Source organism: Cornus florida, unplaced genomic scaffold (genome assembly GCF_030987335.1).
Source record: "Cornus florida cultivar Cherokee Brave unplaced genomic scaffold, ASM3098733v1 CherokeeBrave_3.0.0_Hap2_Chr11, whole genome shotgun sequence".
Classification (NCBI taxonomy): Eukaryota; Viridiplantae; Streptophyta; class Magnoliopsida; order Cornales; family Cornaceae; genus Cornus; species Cornus florida.
The window spans coordinates 75,791,225-75,812,140 of record NW_026775581.1 but is presented as its reverse complement, the minus strand read 5'-3'; the positions used below and the strand labels follow the sequence as shown (position 1 = coordinate 75,812,140).

At 36.3% G+C, this 20,916-nt stretch overlaps 1 protein-coding gene across 1 annotated transcript; it reads right to left on the bottom strand.

The window, feature by feature from the left end:
* Positions 1-1,214: 1,214 nt before the first annotated feature.
* Positions 1,215-19,720, bottom strand: LOC132286753 (monogalactosyldiacylglycerol synthase, chloroplastic). Its single transcript, XM_059789138.1, has 8 exons — positions 18,710-19,720; positions 18,430-18,602; positions 10,889-11,050; positions 10,669-10,810; positions 4,357-4,581; positions 3,963-4,025; positions 3,797-3,871; positions 1,215-1,635 (listed from the first exon to the last, which is right to left on the bottom strand). The coding sequence occupies exons 1-8, from the start codon at positions 19,205-19,207 to the stop codon at positions 1,402-1,404; spliced, it is 1,572 nt and encodes a 523-aa protein (XP_059645121.1). The 5' UTR covers positions 19,208-19,720; the 3' UTR covers positions 1,215-1,401.
* Positions 19,721-20,916: the final 1,196 nt, after the last annotated feature.

Below are 20,916 nucleotides of genomic sequence, written 5' to 3'. Positions count from 1 at the left end.
AGTTAAGCAATATATTTATATCAGAGACACAACACTCATGAAACAAATTACATGGAATTCTTTAAAAATTGTTGCATTAATAAATTTCATGATTTTTTTGATGATGTTGGATAGCGCACTCACACATAAAGAATTTATCAAAAGGTAATTTGAAAAGATAAGATAAATTTTATCGTGGTGTAATTACCGCGATAAAATGACTTAATCAAGTTGTAACTAACAGATAAGCAAAAATGAAATGAGTTTTAAATAATTGGAAGGAAACAATTGGGTTTTAGAGTGTTGAAGATAACAAAAATGACGATTTCCTTGGAAATGGGTTTTAAAGCGTACCACCAGGAGAGGTATAGACATAATAAGTGCTTACATACCAACAAAGATTAAGATAGCAAGACAGTGGTCATGGAAGTGGAAATCCGCTAAGAAATGTGTAACGAAATGTGTAATAACTCATCCACTGAATCAACTAGCCCTAAAAATAGATGGCGTTGATGAGCCCGACCCATCCTCGGCCATCGGGGCAAGTGCCAGGCCCCGATGAATTGAAGGGCGCAAATCGTTTTGACCTTGGAAGACTCATACCGTAAAATAATTGCACTAGATACATGACAAATAGATAACGAAAATAAGGCACGGTAAGACCTTGATTCCTCCCTAATATCTATTAACTCCCAACCAATGAAATGTCCTATTTACTAACTTTTTTGAAACTTTAAAATATCCTTACTTGCCAACTTTTTGAAAGTTTGAAGAATTTTTTTTACCTTATTAGGGTGCATCTCTAAGGCTGTCTTCATTTTGCCCAAACATTAATGTGAATAAAATCAATTGAATTTTTTACACCAGCAAAGGCTGTAACATAATAATATGAACTCAACCTTCCAAGTAAGAAGTGAGAGGAATGTGCGATTTTCTTAAATTAAGTCTACTAGGGAATAACACCTTGATATTTATATCATCACTTTGCTGACGTTCACATTAGCATAACACTATTATTCTTGTTAGAGAACAACATATGAAAAATCAACAAAATCCTTCTAAAACCAGACCAAACTGAAACCTACGAGGCTGCGACTGTTAAATTGGGTTGATTTCTCATAATTGATTTTGGGTTAGGTTTGAAAAAATATAAGGTTGAATAGTTAACTGACCAAGATTTAACATAGTTAGCCCCAATAACACAAATTCCTCAACCCATAATTTCTTCCAGTTGATGATCAAGAACAACATTAATTCTAGGAATAAATTTGATATGATTTATTCACTTCTTTTCATTACACTATCATATCAAATGATAGGAAAAAAAGAAAAAAGAAAAAAAGGGGAACAAAAATGTTAAATTTGGCCCACAGGATATTCGATTGCAAAACTGAACAAAAATGGTTTAAGATGACAATGGATTTAAGTTGAACAGTATTGGTGTACAAAGCTTTTCTGGCTGACCAGCTCATGGAGATCATGGACAATTTTGAATACTGCATCTGGCTTTGCCAGCCTCAACGCGTTGTGCGACATTACCTTGAGCTCATCTGCTTTTGGACCAAACCATTGAGCAACAATATTAGCTATCTCTTTTGGGGACTTCGAGAATTTTCCGCATCCATTTTCCACCACGTATGGCACATTCCCGACTTCCTGTAATAATTTTTTTTTTTAAAATGATAATAAGTACACAATGCTACAGTTCCAAATAAGACTTCAATATGCAGAATTTCGGCATTGACCACATACTGTAATCTAATATACTTAAGTCAGACAAGAAATTTAAGCACACTACCATCCTTGGGGTATGTAAAAAATATGCCGTCATGGAGAAGGCAAGACAGTTCTGAAAAGCTCTTCTCACCTTAGCTAGTATCTGGTTTCCATTACCAGCTAAGTGTGTGGGTGTGGGTGTGGGCGTGGGTGGGTGCGTGCACATGCATGCAACTTAGGTGTGTGGGCACGGGTCAGCTAGTAATTAGATAGTATCCACTACTAGCTAGGTGCATGTGGGCGGTTGGGTGGTGTCATTATGGAAGTACTTTGGACAATGCTTTTGAACATCAACTTCAATTAAAGCACATTACGAGGATGTATACAAAGAACCTACTATTTGCAACCAAACTATTCAATCAAACTGGAATTAGGGCCAAGTCACAGCCAGAAATGGTTCAACAAAAATTGTCCAGGAAAAAAAAAGAAGAAAAAGTTATATAATCTTATAGATATCCAAATAATTCTCCCATGTAACTAGAGAGAACTAATTTGAGGATAAATAATATTTAGGGAAATATATTTTGCAATATCATGTGTAAGTTGGGTTTGGCCAACAAGACAATCACCTTCAAATCCAACACCTAACCGGAGAACAGTTCTCCAAACCCGGTCTGTCCATTTTCAGACACCGAGTAAGACATAATAATTGAACTTTAAACTGTGACAGGATTATATCAGCACAAATCCTCCTTAACCTTGCATAAGAAAATTGATTGCAAAACAAGAGAGAAAATTTTCATATTTGGTGAAATAATACCAAAATTGAACAATACTAAAAATATTACGCGAAAACTTCATGATCCATATTCTTTAAAAATGCTCACCACCCAAAAACAAAAAATACAAAAATAAAAGAAAAAGGTGTGCTATTAATGCGCTCCTTGTTTTGCTCATTTGTATATAATAATAATGTTGATGGACTATGTCTTTTCCTTTTCCAGGAAATTTTTAAGAATTTGAATGAACTGTCACTGGATCTGATTAGCTGACTATAAATTGCCTGTTAATTAGCTGACTCCTTATTCAGGGAGCACCAATGATAGCTTCACATGTTCAATATACATGAACTATATAAAACGTCACATTATGATTCTCTAAGTTATTGTGAGTTGTATATTGTGTTCTTTACACTTTACCTGTTAATGCATATATAGTTAATATATATAACTTCTCAAAGGGGAAAAAAATGTTGAATATATTTTCCTGAGAGAATTTAATAGGCAATCTATTATTTTTTCTTTTCATTTCCCTTCATTGGATTTCTTTTGGGTGGGTGCAGACAGGCATAGCCGTGAGAATGCCAACCTTGGACAACTAATTTGTCCAAGTCCAAAAAGGGTATTTTTCACATTAAAAGTACAATACAAAATCTAAACGACCCAAACTCAAACTCGAACACAAGCTTATGCCAAACTTCAGCTCAAGCATGGTCAGTGTTGTTAAAGGCACACCTATGTGCTCCAGGCTCATATAGGCACAACACCAGTGCCTGTTGTGTGCCTAGGTGCGCCTTTGACAATATTTGCGCCTTTAATATGGAATATAAATATGCTTTGATAGTAATTTAATTTTTCAATTGTGCGCCTCACTTCACTTAGGCGCTTGCGCCTAAGCTCCAAAGGACCTCTAGCGCCTTAGTGTGCCTTGGGCCTTTGATAACACTGAGCATGGTTCATTTCATTAAACTAGCTGAGCCAAGCCGAAGACTGAGCTTGTAAAACTTGTGGTGATCAAGCTTGAGCCCAACATTTGATTTCGTCACAGGCCAAGCCCAATCTAAGCATAAAAAGGAATGAGCCGAACCCAAACGGTCTTGAGCTTGGTTTGGTTCATTTTCAATCTTAACCATTACTATAACCTGATTAAGGTTTTGCTTAGTTTACATGTAAGGAAATTTTGATGGGGAATTTTCTATGATAGAGTAGCAAAACAACAGAAGTTATTCTGACCAAAAAAAAAAAAAATGTCACAGATGGCAAGTTACCAGAAAAGTAGTATCCAACGCACAAACATAGAACAGTAGAAACCTGAAAATTACCTGCCCAGCAATGTAATCGTTGAGAATTATGGGGAGTCCTCGGATCATAGCTTCTGCAATGGTCCCTGGGCCAGCCTACAGAAAAGTAAATTACCGTCAGTTGGATGATAACGGATCAAGAGAGGGAGGAAAAAAGAAAGTAGTGTCAAAGTCATGAGAGATTTACCTTTGTAATAATGCAATCACTGGCTCCCATGCATTCCTCCATTTTAGAGACAAACCCCTTTACCTAAAACTTATAAGAATCTTCTTTATGTAAGCAATGGCAACATACATTTAATATATATTTTCTTCCATGTGTGCTTGTGTCTTATCTATGTCTATGTGTGTGTGTGAGCGTGTCCATGTCTCCCTGACACATCTATGACTTGAGAAATGTGGAAGTTCAAAAATAAATCTAGAGCAGAAAATCATAGTCACCAGGACTTTCAGTAGATCGAAAGTAACCATTAATCATTAAAAGCCAATATACCTTACTTAATAAAAAATGGTATCAAAATGAACAAATCAGGTAAATCATAACCAAGGCAGTAGTTGGAAGTTCTGAGGGGTGTTGCTACCTGCACAGGAATCTTCCAATCGATGGAAAGCAGTCTGTTGGCAAGCTTTTTGTTGTGGCCACATATCACAAGAACCTGACCAATTGGCTCCCCAAGACTCTCATCATATAATGCATTTCCAAGTGCCCGAGCAGTAGCCTCAATGGGACCCATTCCTTCCCCACCACCCATCAGCAGCACAGCTGGAAGATACTCATCAAGTCCTAGTTCCTTCCTCAGTTCCTCCTAGTAATTAAACATACTGAAACAGTTAATGTATCTGCTTTACTGACATCAAAATAACAAGCATGCAAAATCATCCCCAACGTCACTTCAAAGGAGTCATCACAACTACATGTTGAAGGACATGGTCACAAATTTACATCATAATATTAACAGCAGAGAGAAAGGAGGGGGGGGGGGGGGGGGGGGGGGCGGAACATGAAGGTTACTAAATAGGAAATAACATAAATAGCATATTACTTTTCGCGAAATATATATATATATATATCTATATATATATTTCTCAGGGTCTTGTCAAAGAGAACATGGCTAGAGAAAAAAAAAAAAAAAAACTGTGCAACTCTGATATGAAAAACCTAAAAAAGTTCATGCTTTGATTTTCCTTAAGTCATACTTTTAAATTGGTTTCTTTTGAGAGGCATTATGTAAAATAGGAATATGCATGATCCTTTCAGCCAGAGAGACAAAATAAAAAATAAAAAAAACTCACAACTAACTTCCATGTTCTAAAGAAGATCACTCTTGAATGTCTAAAGTACCTTTTAGACGAAATTAAAGAAAAATGTGAACAAAAGATTTTCTAAATGAGATTTATATTACTACATGAAAAGCAAACATATCGGTTTCAGAGTCAATTACCAACAAGCTTTATGCACTTTGAAATGAATCAAATGATTATGGTCATATTTCATAGAACTAAAGAAACACTCCCCTAAGTCCATCCATCTGTCCCTCTATGTTATATGGTATGCAAGCACTCAAGCCATTATTCTATCACATTTAGTGTTTGATGAACTTGAAAGATGAAAACAGTTCTTATACAAAATCATATGTTACCTGATAACTCACAAAATTATAAATCTATGCGAACATTATGATTCAACTCAGACATAGTGGAGTCAAAACTAGAATTCATGGAACCTAACCCAGATGATTGGACAATGGATTCTCGATTATTGTTACACTACCTTGTATCATTTTTGAATGTTAATAGATTTATGTGACTGGATATATTTTTTGCACCATAAAGTAAATAATTGATCCCCAGCATTTTTTCCTATCATAGATGACCAGGTTCTTTTGTTATATATGTTAACACCAATTTGATATAAAACTCATATGAATTCGTAGATGCATAAATACATCTCTTCATTCATCATCATCATCCTTGTTTTGGTCCCCACTTGAATGGGGCAGGCGGCAGGCGTAGGCCACTTGAATTATCTTGTATTCCTTTTTATTCCAAGCCATGTCGCCTCTTATATCTAATTCTTAACATCTTTTTTAATTACATTGTCCCAAGTTAATTTTGGTCTACCTCTTTGCTTCTTACCTTCTATTTTAACTATTAATCCTTTTTTAATTGGTTTATTTTCTGCTCTACATTTTATATGCCCATACCATTGAAGCCTACTTATCACTAATGGGTGTCACACCTAGACTTTCTCTAACATGTTTATTACTAATCATGTCCTTTCTAGTTATCCCTATCATCCATCTCAACATGTTTAAGAATGTGTTATTTTTGTTTCTATTCCAATGTCCAAAATCCTACTCTATATAAGATGGTTGGTCCAACAACTGTCCAATAAATTTCCTTTTCAACCGATTCGTTATTCTATTATCATATAGGAAACCACTAGTTTGTCTCCAATTTGTCCAATCCGCTCCTATCCTACTTATTACATCTTCATCTATGGCCATCACTTTGTATTATTTATCCTCAAAATCGAAAATTGTTATTTTGAATAATCCATTGATCTCAAATTGTCATTTTACGTGATCATTATTTGTAGTATTATTGAAGGAAATGGATATTTTAAAAAACTAGAAGAGGGCTTTACATCAAATGATCTTAATCCATCTCTAGGAGCTACTTTAATGCATGAAGAAGATGATGATACATTCATTAGATTTAGTAAACTTACTTAAAAACTTGAGTAAGCTTCAAAACCATCCACAAAGGGAATGTTCTCCCTTATGAAGATCACTTTAGCTCATTCTTCCTCATTAGATCACCATGGTAGTCTTGCATTTAGGAATCACCTATACGCCTCCATGAAGACCTTGGATGCATAGCTTGTGGGAGCTTCCATTAGATGAGAACACCAAATCCTAAAATTCTAGAGAGAAATATTTATCTTCACACATTAATGATGCCCAAAAGCTTACTAACAATACATATCATATATGTATTTATAGTCACATGGTGTGTCAAAAGTAATTCTCAATCTCTAATAATGAAAGTGCTATCTCCAATCTAATGGGCCTCCAATATCAAATTGGGCTATAAGTGAGAATCCTTTAGGCTTACTATCTTCTCACCTCCAATGAATCAATAATTGACCTGGTCCATTATACCATGAACCCACTTCAATTAATTCATAAATTAATTTCCACTCCACTAAAAGAAATTAATTGACCTCCAATTAGATAGTAAATAACTACTAAGTCAATGTTGCACTTTGACCCCTTTATGCATAATTAGCTATTGGATAATTGAAGCCATCAATCCGACCGCACAAGTAATTCATTTATTTTGGTTCCTTGATTATTTCCTGACTTGATCACAATAAAACATTTGTTTGAGAAAAATGATAATTTTGTAAATAAATACATAAAAACCCATTTTGTCTAAAACACACAAAGACCTTCGAATTTACTTTGCGATCAATCATAATTAATACAAGTAGCAATGATGCAAATATTGAGAATATAACCCTCTAACCATTGATTATATAATTACCTAAAGTGTCGGTCATGGGATCCCAGAGGTTCCGCTGAACAAATTAAAGTAATTATTAATTAATAAAAGAGTCTATACTTCTCTCATACTTGAGAGTCAAATGTCATGACGATGATCAAGAGCAATTGCATATGACGGCTCTCGTAATATATCTCAACCTATTGCGGATCCGGTTCAAGTCTTAGTTAACTAAGAGTCTATCCTTAATTACTGACCATGAATTATTTATTATCGCTATTTATATTCTTGTATTGATCGCCATCAAATACATATAAATATCTCTTGCAACCAAGTAGACATATTCAATTCCATCATGAATCAAAAACATAATACATTAGTATTCACCAATTGTATAATACATAAATATCATTTCAGATAAGGAACAATGTCTATACAATCCAAGAAAGAATTTGTTATGCTAGGGCATACAAATCCCAACACCCGATAGCTAATTATGCATCGAGGGGTCAAAGTGCAACATTTACTTGGTGGTTATTTACTATTTAATTGGAGATCAATTAATTTCTTTTAGTGGAGTAGAAATTAATTGAATTGGGTCCATGGTATAATGGACCGGGTCAATTATTAATTTATTGAAGCCAAGAAGATAATAAGCCCAAAGATTCTCACTAATAACCCAACTTGATATTGGATGCCTATTAGATTGGAGATAACACTTTAATTATTAGAGATTGAGAATTACTTTTGACACACCATGTGACTATAAATGCATATATGATATGTATTGTTAGTAAGTTTTTGTGCATCATTAGCGTGTGAAGATAAATATTTATCTCTAGAATTTTATGGTTGTGTTCTCATCTAATGCAAGCTCCCACAAGCTATGCATCCAAGGTCTTCATGGAGGCATATAGGGAGACTTGGTCGATGGTTTTGAAGCTTACTCAAGATTCTAAGTAAGTTTACTAAACATAATGAATGTACCATCAGTTTCTTGCATTAAGGTAGCTCCTAGAGATGGATCAAGATCATTTGATGAAAAACCCTCTTCTAATTTATGAAAATATCCATTTCCCTACATTTACTTTGTTTAGTCCTACTAATTTTAAAAAACCTTTGACTTAACGCATTTCTCTATTTCTGGAGCTTCTTTAAAATTGTCTAACAAAAGTATGTAATTAGCAAATGTCATGCATCGTGGAATGTCTCCTTACACGCCTTTTGTTATTTTATCCAAGACTATTGTAAATAAATATGGGCTAAGCGCTAATCCTTGGTGCAAAATTGTCTAAAATTGTCTCTATACATATCTTGTATAGTTTTATATAATTGACAGGAACTACTTTTCTTTGTAAGGCCCACATAATTATCTCTCTTTGTATTTTATCACGTCATCTCTAAATCTATGAAAATCATGTGCAAATTTTCTTTATTTTACTTTGACATATCTTCCATTAATTGTCTTTTTAGATTAAATGGCCTCTGTAGTGGATCTTCCTTGACATAAATCCAATTTATTATCAAACATAATTGATTATATCCTTAATACTTGTTTTTTCACCCTCTACCATTAGGGCTGCAACTTGGGCGGGCTAACCCAGCCCAGCCCAGCCCAACCCAACCTTAACCTCAACCCAGAGATTTTGAAATTTGGACATACAATTCACAAATCAAGCTTATGTTCAGGTTGGGTTTTGTCAAAACCCAAACATATTCGGGTTGGGTTTGGGCTCAACCCGAACCCAACCCAAAACCCAAAATTAAATTTATTTTTTTATTTTATTTTTATTTTATTTTCTCTTTTCTCTCTCCTCTCCCTTCTTTCTCTCTCTCCTCTTTCTCTTTCTCTCTCAGCCGCCGTCCCCGCCACCGCCGCCGCTGATCCACCACCGCTGCCGCCGTCGTCCCTCGCCCTCAGCCGCTGATCCGCCGCCGTCATCGTCCATCACCCTCAGCCGTCGTCCCTCGCCCTCCCTTGCACTCGTCAATTTATGAACTTTTGTCTATCCAGTGGTCCACTGGATAGTTAATATACTGCAAATGAAATAGGACACCAATGCGGACAAGAAGGCTAGTAAGTCGTTTAGCATAGAATGAAGACAGAAACTTGGTTTATGGGAAGACCAGTAAGTTGTTTGGCATAAATGTTCTCATAAATTATCCGCTGATCTAGTAAAAGATATAGGTTTTGAACTTTTGATTCTTGTAGACGGATCTGAAATATATGGGTTTTGAACTTTTGATTCTTGCAGACAGATCTGAAATATATGGGTTTTGAACTTCTGATTTTTGTAGATTTTGTAGTTGGCAGTTGCAGAGAAAGAGAGAGAGTTGAGAATGAGACCTGGAGGCAATTTGGGAGGCTGAAATGATTTGCCCTAAATTTTTTTTGTTTTTTAATAATAATATAATCAAATATATATATTTCCGAATAAAATAAAATTATTTAAAAAAAAACTCAACCCGTCAACCCGACCCGACAGGACCGAAAAATATTCGGGCTGGGTTTTGACCATAACCCATGTTGGGTACAATTTGGGCTGGCCCAACCCAACCCGATTCGGGTTGAGATTGGGTTGGGATTGGGTTGGGTTGGACCAGCCCAACTTACAGCCCTATCTACCATTGTCTCATAGTAGGACTCATTAATTTGATCCCTCCATGGTTGTCAAAGTTTTATATATCCCCTTTATTAAATAAATCTGTTAACCATTCAATTCTTGTACTTCTTTTTCTTTAAAAATTTGACAAAACACATGTCACAGTATGTAATGAACAAAAAAGTATAACTATAATGACAAGATAGTGTTGACAATCAAAATAATAGTAAAGTAGAAGAAGATGAAGGAGAAGAAAGAGGAGGAGAGAAAACGAGAGGGATGAGGAAGGAGAGAAAGAATGAAAGAATACTTTCATCCTTTCACCACATTCCATTTATACTAACAAGTCTCAGAAATTACACATAAGCACCCAACATTATATAAGTAATAACAAATAAATCCCTAACAACAGATAGGAGTAATACCATATATAATATAATATATATATATATATATATATATATATATATTCGACTAACTTAATCTTCTATCTTATGTAACTTTAGTATAAAAATTATAAATTAATTGAACTTCTATAATTGTCATTCTCAATAGATCTATAAATGAAAACTTATATTTTTATTAGATGTGTCCGTGTCTTAATTTTTAGAATTTGCCGTGTTAGTGTATATGTGTCATTTTGTGTCTGTGTCCAGTGTCCATGCCTCTTAGGATTCAACCCTAGGAGCGGTAGTTTCCTCATAAACATTAATATGCAACAAACAGAAAACATGTGTGAAACACATCAAAATTAAATGCATTCGAGTTAGAAAGTTAACCAACCTTCGGCCTAACAGGCTTAACAAAGGAAGGTCGCACAGGAAGGCCATAAACCTTAATTTGAGAAGGCTCAAGTCTAGCTTTCAATGCCCTTTTTGCTACCTCCTCTGTCGGACAATAGCATCTTGTTACAAGCTTATGAAACCTATACATCGTAAAAACGAATAAGATTATTACCCTAAGAATATTTTATAGGGAAAAACATAATGAGTCCAGAACATACCATGTAGGATGACAAGTGCTCAAATCTGTAACTACCGTGGTAAACACAATCTTTTCCAACAGACCCTTTGCCCTCAAAATTCGAAGTGGAACATGTTGCATTAAGGGATGTACACTGATAATAATATCTGGCTGGTATTTCATCAAGCCTTTGGCAACCTCTCTGCAGAAATTCAGGGTAACAGAATTATAATAGAACGAGTCATATGTCAAAACAGCTATCTAAGAGAATAAAGCATTAACTTCCATACTGAATTTTAAAAAGAAATAAGTAAACCATAATCTTTCAAGAGTCTAATGGGACTTGAAAGAAAAGAAGCAACCAAACAGCAAATAAAACACTTGAGGACTATAATGAAAAAAACTTGATGCAACTAGTAATAAATAAGAATTAAAACATAATAAAGAAGTAAGTTGCTGATGGATCAAACTTATAAACCGAAACTATGACTTCAGAATTATCTTTCCTTCATGCTAAGGAGGTACAATACTAAAACCATCTTATTAGACAGTTGATAAAGAAGTAACAACAAAGAGAAAATCATGAGACAGTCTTTCTTGACGCTGTGTGAGAGAGAAATTGGCTGGTTATAAGTGAAGAATAATCTCAAGAAAATCAAAATCAAAGGAGTCGTAACAATGAATTTGTAGGACAAGAAGTATTCTTCATACAGATTACCATTACCAGTACTTAGCTTCGAGTCTATCTCTAATCTGTTTTAATTGTGAACATTTAACCACACAAAACAAAGACGGCAAGGTTCCTTGGTATACATGTTATTTTTAGTTGGAAACTAGGGTTTTGAATTACTAGATATGACTCATAGGCACAAACTAAGATTGTAAGGTTGGGCAGAGACATTTCATGTCATGTCGTTTTGGAGAGGACAGAGGGGGGTGGATAGCTAGGCCAGTCAGCTCTGCTGTCGGAGTGGGGGTGTGGAGATCCATTGGGAAGGGGTGGGATGAGTTCTCTAAACATATTAGATTCAGAATTCGGGATGGAAGGGATGTCCGGTTTTGGGAGGATTCCTAGTGTGAGGATCGCCCATTGTCTCTTTTGTTCCCAAGGTTGTTCAGGATTGCTGTTGACAAAGATGCTATGGTTACTGACTGCTATCGTCTTGATAGCGGTAGGTTGTCTTGGGATGTGCGGTTCCAGCGATCCTTTCAGGATTGGGAGTTGGATGATGTTACTGGTTTGTTGGCTTTCTTGTATAGACAGGAGATGGAGGGCACTGGTGCGGATTCCTTGACTTGGGTGCCTTATGCGCAGGGAATGTTTCAGGTCCAGTCCTTCTTTTTTTGTCTCTCTGGGTTTCACGGTACCACCTTCCTGCGGAAGACGATGTGGCTGTCAAAGGCACCTCTTAGGGTAGCCTTTTTTATGTGGACCGCAGCTTGGGTAAGATTTTGACTTTGGACAATTTGAAGAAGAGAAGACATATCATTGTCAATCGATGCCGTCTTTGTATGATTGATGGAGAATCCGTGGATCACCTTTTGCTGCATTGTCCTGTGGCCCATGACGGTTGGAGTCTTATTTTTGGTCTGTTTGGTATATATTGGGTCATGCCCCAGACCTCAAGGGAGTTGATGGACATCTGGAGGGGCCAAAGGGTTGGAGGCGCATGCTAGAGATTTTTGGAGGGTGACCTCCCTTTGTGTTTGGTGGAGCCTTTGGAAAGAGCGAAATAGAAGATCTTTTGATGGGAAGGAGTCCTCCACTGGGGCGTTGAAGTTTTCTATTATTTGTACCCTTTTTTGTTTGGTTGGGGGAGAAATTATTCATCTATTGAGGAAATTGTGGACTTTTTGGGCTCTTTGAGTCCATAGGTCTTTCCCACTATCTTTTTTCTGGTTTGTGTACAGCTCTTGGGACGTGTTCCCCTTTTGAACGCTTTCTAATACATTTTACTTATCAAAAAAAAAAAGGTCGGGCAGAGTCATGTTTTAAATTGTGGCACAAAGATATTAGAATACCATAATTTTAAATATTCATCTGGAGGAAAGGGTTGAGGTAAATTTTGCCCATATAATTGGATATATATGCTCTAATATATGCATAAAAAGCTTTAAAAACATGCAAAATGTCAAGCAACCAAAACAACAATCACAAAGGTAAGAGGATTTAAGATAGCTGGTCTTGGGAAAAAAAAAAAAACAAGAAGGATAGCATGCAAATCCCCTAACTAGTAATTCCCCTCCTCAAAAACCAGGTCAAGTCCAATCTGTTATTTTCTTTAATCTTATTAGGATATTTCTTAAAGATGAATCAGCATGTAAAAAGAGACCGAGATATTTGAGATTTTATTTTCAAAAAATAAAAGGTAATAAGCACCAGTCTTTGCTGAATAGTATTTTAAAGTTTAGCTAAATTATGACTTGAGAAAAAGTACTTCAAATATCTAGTATAAAGTAAAACATCTTTCTGGGCATTGAGCGGAAACCAACTCAATGGGATATTTTGAATTTGCCTCAACCATAATACGCTTGAGCCCTAGACTTCTATTCTCTTCAAAACACTTTGGACAAAGCCTTAAAATTTTATGGTTATTGATTTATGTCAAGTCTTTTTGGAGTATGTGTTTCATTGTGATATGTTAAACCATGGTTGCTTCATGTCTTCAATGCCACAAATAGTTTCTGAATATGATTTCCCTTCCATTGTTTTTTTCTCTTATTGAGTGCTTTTCTTAACTACACAGTTTTGTTATGTTCTTCTGAATCATATAAAATTACCATGTGCAAGGGTGTAAGCATGTCTAATGAGCATTTTGGAACCAATTAGGGAACATGGAAGGAAAAGGCCTTTTTTTCGGAAATAATAAAGAACAACAAAGAAGGAATTCTATACAAACACACACACACATATAGCATTACAAAAAACCAAAATAGGAAGAGAATAACAAAACTGTGTAGTTAAGAAAAGCACCCAATAGGGGGGGGGGGGGGGAACAACGGAAGGGAAATCATATTCAAAAACTATGAAGACATGAAGCAACCATGGTTTAACATATCACAATGAAACTCATACTCCAAAAAGACTGACATCAATCAATAACCACAAAATTTAAGGCTTTGTCCAAAGTGTTTTGAAGAGGATAGAAATCTAGGGCTCAAGAGTATTATGGTTGAGGCAAATTCAAAATATCCCATTGAGTTGGTTTCCGTTCAAAATCTCAATGCCTAGAAAGATGTTTTACTTTATCCAAGATATTTGAAGTACTTTTTCGCAAATCATAATTTAGCTAACTTGTAAAATGCTATTCGGCAAAGACCGGTGCTTATTACCTTCTTTTTTTTTCTTTTTTTTTTTAAATCTCAAAAATCTCGGTCTCTTTTTCCATGCTTATTCATCTTTCAAGAAATATGCTAATGAGATTAAAGAAAATAACAGATTGAACTTGATCTGGTTTTTGAGGAGATGGGTTTTAATTTTCTCTTTTCATGTACTGCTTTCTGAATTATTTGCAATAAAATCAAGTTCATCAATTTAGATTCATTGAGAGAGAGGATAGGATAGAAGAAAGAAGAGGGGGGGGAGGGGTTGCGAGGAAATCAACCACCAAGTTTTTAGTCTCTCTCTAGTTTATTAGAGGTGGTTTAGGTTGTCACTGTTGCCTTTACTTTTCCGGTTGCAGTATCTGTTAATCTTTGCTTTTCTGTTAACCGCTACACTTTCTCCTGCATTTTCCAATGACTCGTAGTTCCCAGTGATTTTCTTGCATTTACAGCGCTTCCCTTGAGATTTTTCTGGTCTATGCTATTGCCTTCTCCATCTAATATCATCCGCAATGCTTTCCCGGTGAATCACTGGTGGGTGCTGTTCAGTACTCTGCTTACTTCTGGTCATGCGCTGCTGAAGAAGGTGAAATTCCTTCCGATCATGAAGCCGGTATCGATAATGGAAAATTAACTGACTCTGGTAAGAACTCTTCTGATGCTATTCGTGACAGTATTTACCTCTGCCAAATCAATCTGGGCTTGTTAATGCTCCTCAATTGGCTTGGGTAATGCTGGTTCTCAGAGTTTTTTGGTCTCTGAAAAACCCGTGACAAAGCACCAATTGGAGTTCTTTCAACCTAGCAAAGATGGTGACAGAATTGCTGTAAGAGCTCCAAATGGTCTTGGTTCCCCTGGTACTTTTAGGTGGAAGAATACCTTGGCGGGATATTTTTTAGGTCGCAAATTAACTCCTTTCCCTTGTTTCTGATATTGCAAAAAAGCCTTGGAACAATGATGGTCTTTTGAATGTTTTGTCCAATAATCCTGGATTCTTTTTCGTTCAGTTATCATCTGAAACCTCTTTGATCCATGTTTTGGAGGGTGGCCCTTGGCATTTTGTTGGTTGTTACCTTATCTTGCAGAAATGGCACCCCAAAATGCAGTTAACCAAAGGAGCTACATTGAAGGTCCTAATGATCAGAATAATCCGTTTGCTTAATAAATCGGATATGGATTACAGGTAATCCGGTCCGATTAAAATTATATATAAATATATATATATATATATATATATATATATATATATATATATGTTTACGTTCCAATATATTATATATGTATGTTTTTTATATTAGTTACCTACCACTAAACTTATGTATATTAATTTAGATTCATTTGGTTGCATAGCAGGCATGGCCCTAAATGTATTCCCCCCGCGCGCGCGCCAGGGGGGGGTGGGGGTGGAATTGCCCCCTTGATTTTTTTTATTTATAGTAATTTACCCTTGTTAATTTGGTTTTTTAATTATATACCCATAAAATATTACTATTGCCCCCCTGAAATTACTAAAAAAATTCATTATCCCCCCCCCCCCCCCCCCTTCTAATTTTTTGGGTCCGTCCCTGTTGCATAGTTATATTATGCACCATCTTATATATTAACAACCCTCCACTCCACTTAAGCTTAAAATAACTTATAACTAGACATGCCAGAGCCAGTCGATAAGATTTTAATCTGAGTCAATAAGGATATGGATTGAAACATTCAATCCGATAATCCATTAGCTAAACAAATGGATATGAATTATGGTTGATCCGATCTGTTGACAGGCCATAACCGAGTTTGTCCAAAGGCTGAGTTTTTCAAAAATCTGTATTGAAGTTGATTTTTTCTGATTCTTGGATAAGTATTCATTAAAGAGCATCCGAAAGGAGAGCATGGCCCAGAACAAGCTGACCAAAAACCTATAGCCTCAAGCTATCTACAAAATCTAAAGGAATCTCCAAGGATTACAATTAGAGCCATGGAACCAAAGGAATGGAGAACTAAGGATAGGAAATATAAACACTCCCCAAAGAGACTTCACCCATCAAAGGATCTCCTATTCCTCTCTCTCCATAAGGCCCACCAAAGACAAATGGGGGCAGTCCTCCATGCATCTCTGACTTGGAAACGCACTCGGCAATTGTCCCAAGCATCAATCAAACTCCTCACGGACTCTGGCATGGTGGATCCCAAAGTTGGCAGACAACATATCCCATCCATCCTTTGCGATAGGGCAATGTGGAAGGAGATGATCCCACCGCCTTCTCATCCCTCTTGCACATACAATACCAACTGACAAAAATCCGAAGCCGCCTTGTCAATGTTCAAAATTCTTCCCAAAGCTGATGTCCAACCAAAAAAGGCCAACTTTAACCTTCTTTTTTTTTTTTTGGGGGGGGGGGGTGTTGGTGGGGGAGTGGTGCGGTGTTGAGCACCAAATTCCTTTCCGTGGAAAAGACACCCCTGAGCATCCATCAGCTAACAATAGAAGGATTATACCTCAAATCTCCCTTGGCTTTCCACGTCCGCTCATCCATCCCCACCTCAAAAATCACCTGGCTATATAGCATCACCAAAAACTCAACCATATCCTTTACCTCCCAATCATAAACAGTCTCTCAAACTGCACCTCCCAGATCAATCTCCCCTCATCAAAATGATAACAGTGGGCAACCAACACATACTCTTCTTTTGACTTCTACTTTAAAAATGATCATAAGCAAATTGAAATTTAAGTTGAATATGTTTGGATTCCCAAACTATGTGCTCAGTGTAAGAAATTTGGACACACTACTGCCCAGAGTAATTTATTTTGAATTTATGTTAATTCAGATAAAATTGAAAAAGTTGAAACTTGTTAAACCAACCAACAAGACTTATTCGCTCCCCCTCCAGGTCTAGATCACGGACTTATTCACTCCCACTCTAGGTCTAAGACTTTGCACGACTCTCTATCCGAGCTTCGGGTTCCGGTCCTACAAACTTTCAAATATGCCTCTTGCCAAACACATTGTTATATGCATTTTGACCAAAGATATCTGCAATGGGCTAGCAATATAAGGTTTGATGGCCCACAATAAATGTTTGGCACTATGGTTCAAGACTTCCATAAACTAATTCCTCTGCAATAAACAGACTTTTTACTCATTGTTACCTATACTTCATTTTGGTTAATGAACTTCCATGCATTAACTACTACCAAAGAAACCAATGCCTGAGCAGAAGTGGACATGTAATGTCAGGATAAAGAAAACTCTTCCAAATAAACACGTAGCACTTGGTTAGTGATTTGAGTGGTAAAGGCTTCAATATATCTATAGAAAAGTAGAACTTTTCAACTAGTATTACGACAAGTTTGACATTTCATACTAAACTAGAATTAATTACATATACAAGACCAAATGGAAACATGGAGTTTGTGATGTCCCACATCGCTTCGGGGGGAGAAGTTGTTAAGACTCATATGTGTGGACACCTCTTAACTGTGTATCCACCTTTTGAAGACCGTGAGCACAGAGGGTGTGCAAAGCGGACAATATCTACACGGGGGGCTTGGGGGGGTGGTGGAGGGGGTTGCACAAGCCTGTGCAGGTCATACCAGCAAGAACAGTGGGTCAATAGGTGATTGTGATGTCCCACATCACCTTGGGGTGGGGGAGAAGTTGTTGAGCCTTATATGTGAAGACACCATGTGCAGACAAGTTTTAAAAACCGTGAGCACGGAGAGTGAGCGAAGCGGACAATATCTAAACAGGGTGAGGCGAGTCATGATAGAGTTGATAAATAAATGACTCTCTGCCAAAGATACTCACATAAGACTTAGTATCTTCCATCCAAGCACCCAAAATTTAATCACCAAGGCATACACATTTCCAGCAAATATGACATCGAAAACAAGGAGGATTAAGCCATACATCCTCCCAGGCTCCCCCATCAAGATGGTATGAGCAAAATATCAGAAAATAGCAGAGATTACAAACCAAACTAGACACCTAAGTAATCTTTCAATTCCTCAATCAATTCAAATCAAAGTTTTCGTTCAGGAATGCAGAGATGTGCAGGGAGTTCTCCCATATTGATTGTGAATTTGTGACCAGATAATTTCCATAAGGAATCTAATAAGCTGATAAAATTGTTGCAATGCAATAGTACACAAAGCTTTATTGCAGATTTTATGAACAGATATTTGACCATTTGATATTTACCCAAAACCAATGAAATGTAACATTAAAACCAGTGATGTAACTAAAGATAAGAGAATTATCTCACCGAGCTATAAATGTCGATGTTGCGGCAAAATTGGATTGATGCACCAGACGCGGAGCAGAAGCATAATATGTCATTTTCCACAAAGACCCATGTTTCACCAAGAAGTTATAACTTCTTGGCAATTGATTAAACGGCCAAGGAGTGTGGTCTGTCCACAAATCAGTAACAAACACCTGCAACACACACACTTTAAAAGCACAGAACAAAAATCAACATTTATATACAGACACCCACTTATTCTTTTTTCAAAATTAATTGCAACTAATCCATCAAAATTAACCTGATACTCATCACCAAATTCTTCGTTAAATGCGGCTTTAATGGCTTCTGCAGAAGCCCGGTGACCACCACCAGTGTCACTCATCAAAATAAGCACCTTTTTCGGACTCTTGGACCCCACTCCATTCAAGGGCAATCCACAATCCTCCAAAACACCACAGCCATCTTCGCCCAATCCATTATTATTCCCAGAACCGACTTTGACAGAGGCGAACCCAAGTGGGATTTTCTCACAATGAAACTTAATGGCACTATTGAAATCAATAAAGAATTTCCGAATTCTCGAAGCACTTCGACTATTCAAGCTCAATGAACCAACAAACTTCGACTTGTTTTCACCAGCCCAACCCCCAAACCCATCGAAGTACAAGTAATTGGCCAATACAGAAGCGCACCCATCTGAATTCAAATTGTTAAACCTAGAATCTGCAAAGCAACGCAACTTGGATACAAAAGTAAGTGCATTACTGAATTCTTGAGTCACACTTGAAGGTTGCATGATTGCTTATGCGTTGTAGAGGCAACAAGAACATAAGCAGTCAATCCATGGAGGGTCTTTATCATGTAAATAAAAATCGGTCTCCTCTGTATTGGCTAAAGAAGAAGAAAGAGAAGTACTAAGAGCAAAAGAAAACAAGTTTAGAGAGAGAGAGAGAAACAAGCCAAAGATGAGGAAATAAGTGACAGTGAGGTGTTTGTGACTGTGGCTGAGAGAGAGACAAGGGCGGCTAATCTGGGGAGGTTTTGCAGCCACAGAGAGAGGATTTAGTGAGAGAAATATTCCAAGGGATTTCAAACAATATGCCCTTTGGATTGCGCAAAAGAAAGCAATTTAGAGAGAGAACCAAGCCAGAGATAAGGAGAGATGTGACAGTGTGTGTGAGAGAGAGAGAGAGGAGGGAAGGAGGGGGCGAATCTGGAGGGAGGCTCTGCGGCCACAAAGAGAGGATTTAGCGTGAGAAATAATATTCCGAATGATGATATCAAACAATGGTACTGTGCCCTTTGGAGTGCACAACACAACCCATAGAAAAAATGTGAAAAAACACCCTAAAAGGGTGGGAGACCACCAAAGCCTAAACAAAAGGCACCATATGTGAAGTGGTCGGTCCATCACGCACTAGGTGAGTTTTGTATGCCGTGTTGACTTATTTTTTTACAAAGATAGTACGCAAATAAATAAAGTTTTATAAACATGTTTTTCTTCCTCCATTGTCTCTCTGTTTTTGTTAGGGGTTGGACTCATCAATTCGATTTTCGTCCAAAAATTTTATGGGAGTGGGTAAGTTACTTGAGATTTTGTCTAAAGATGATTGGGTTTAACCTTTAAATTTTGGATGGAATTTGGTGAAATATTTTCTTAACATGAGAAACCCAAAAACCTAAAGAAAATATAAGAATAGTTTATAAATTTTATATTTAAAATAGTTATTTATATTATCATCAATCATATAATTCGTCACCTGAGATCATATTATTTCTCTAAGATCATATTACATAGTTTGGTTAATTTTGATTACACGATTTAGACCGGTGAACATAACATGTTTATTTTCTCTTAATGTTTATTTGTTAATAAGTTATTAAAATTTGGGATGACCTGAGAAACCCAAAAAAAAAACTTATGAATGGCGTGGGTTGATAATTTAGAGGTGGCAATTTATGTTCGTGGGTCGTGTTTGTATCATGTCGATGTAAGGATATTATACTAAATAGGTAAATCTAAACCTAACCCATTTAATAATCGTGTCAAGAATTATCAACACTAATCCAACTTGTTTATTAAATAAGTAAAAGTGTTAACCCGTTTAATGACATATTTATCAAAACGATACATTTAATATTTAATTAAATACTAAATAATACTAAATAATAATAAATAAAAAAATTGTCACAATTAACCCAAATATTCAAAATAAAAAGAGAAATCATAAGATATAGACAAGGTTTATGTTGAAATGACTTAACTATCCATAGTAATTGTGTTTAAATAAGTAACATATTACATAAGTCATATTCACAATTATAACATATTAAGTTAAATGGGTCATAAACGGGTTACACAGGTTGTTAACCCAAATATTCAAAATAAAAATAAAAATCATAAGGTATAGACAAGGTTTATGTTGAAATGACTTAACTATCCATAGTAATTGGATTTAAACAAGTAATATATTACATAAGTCATATTCACGATTGTAACATGTT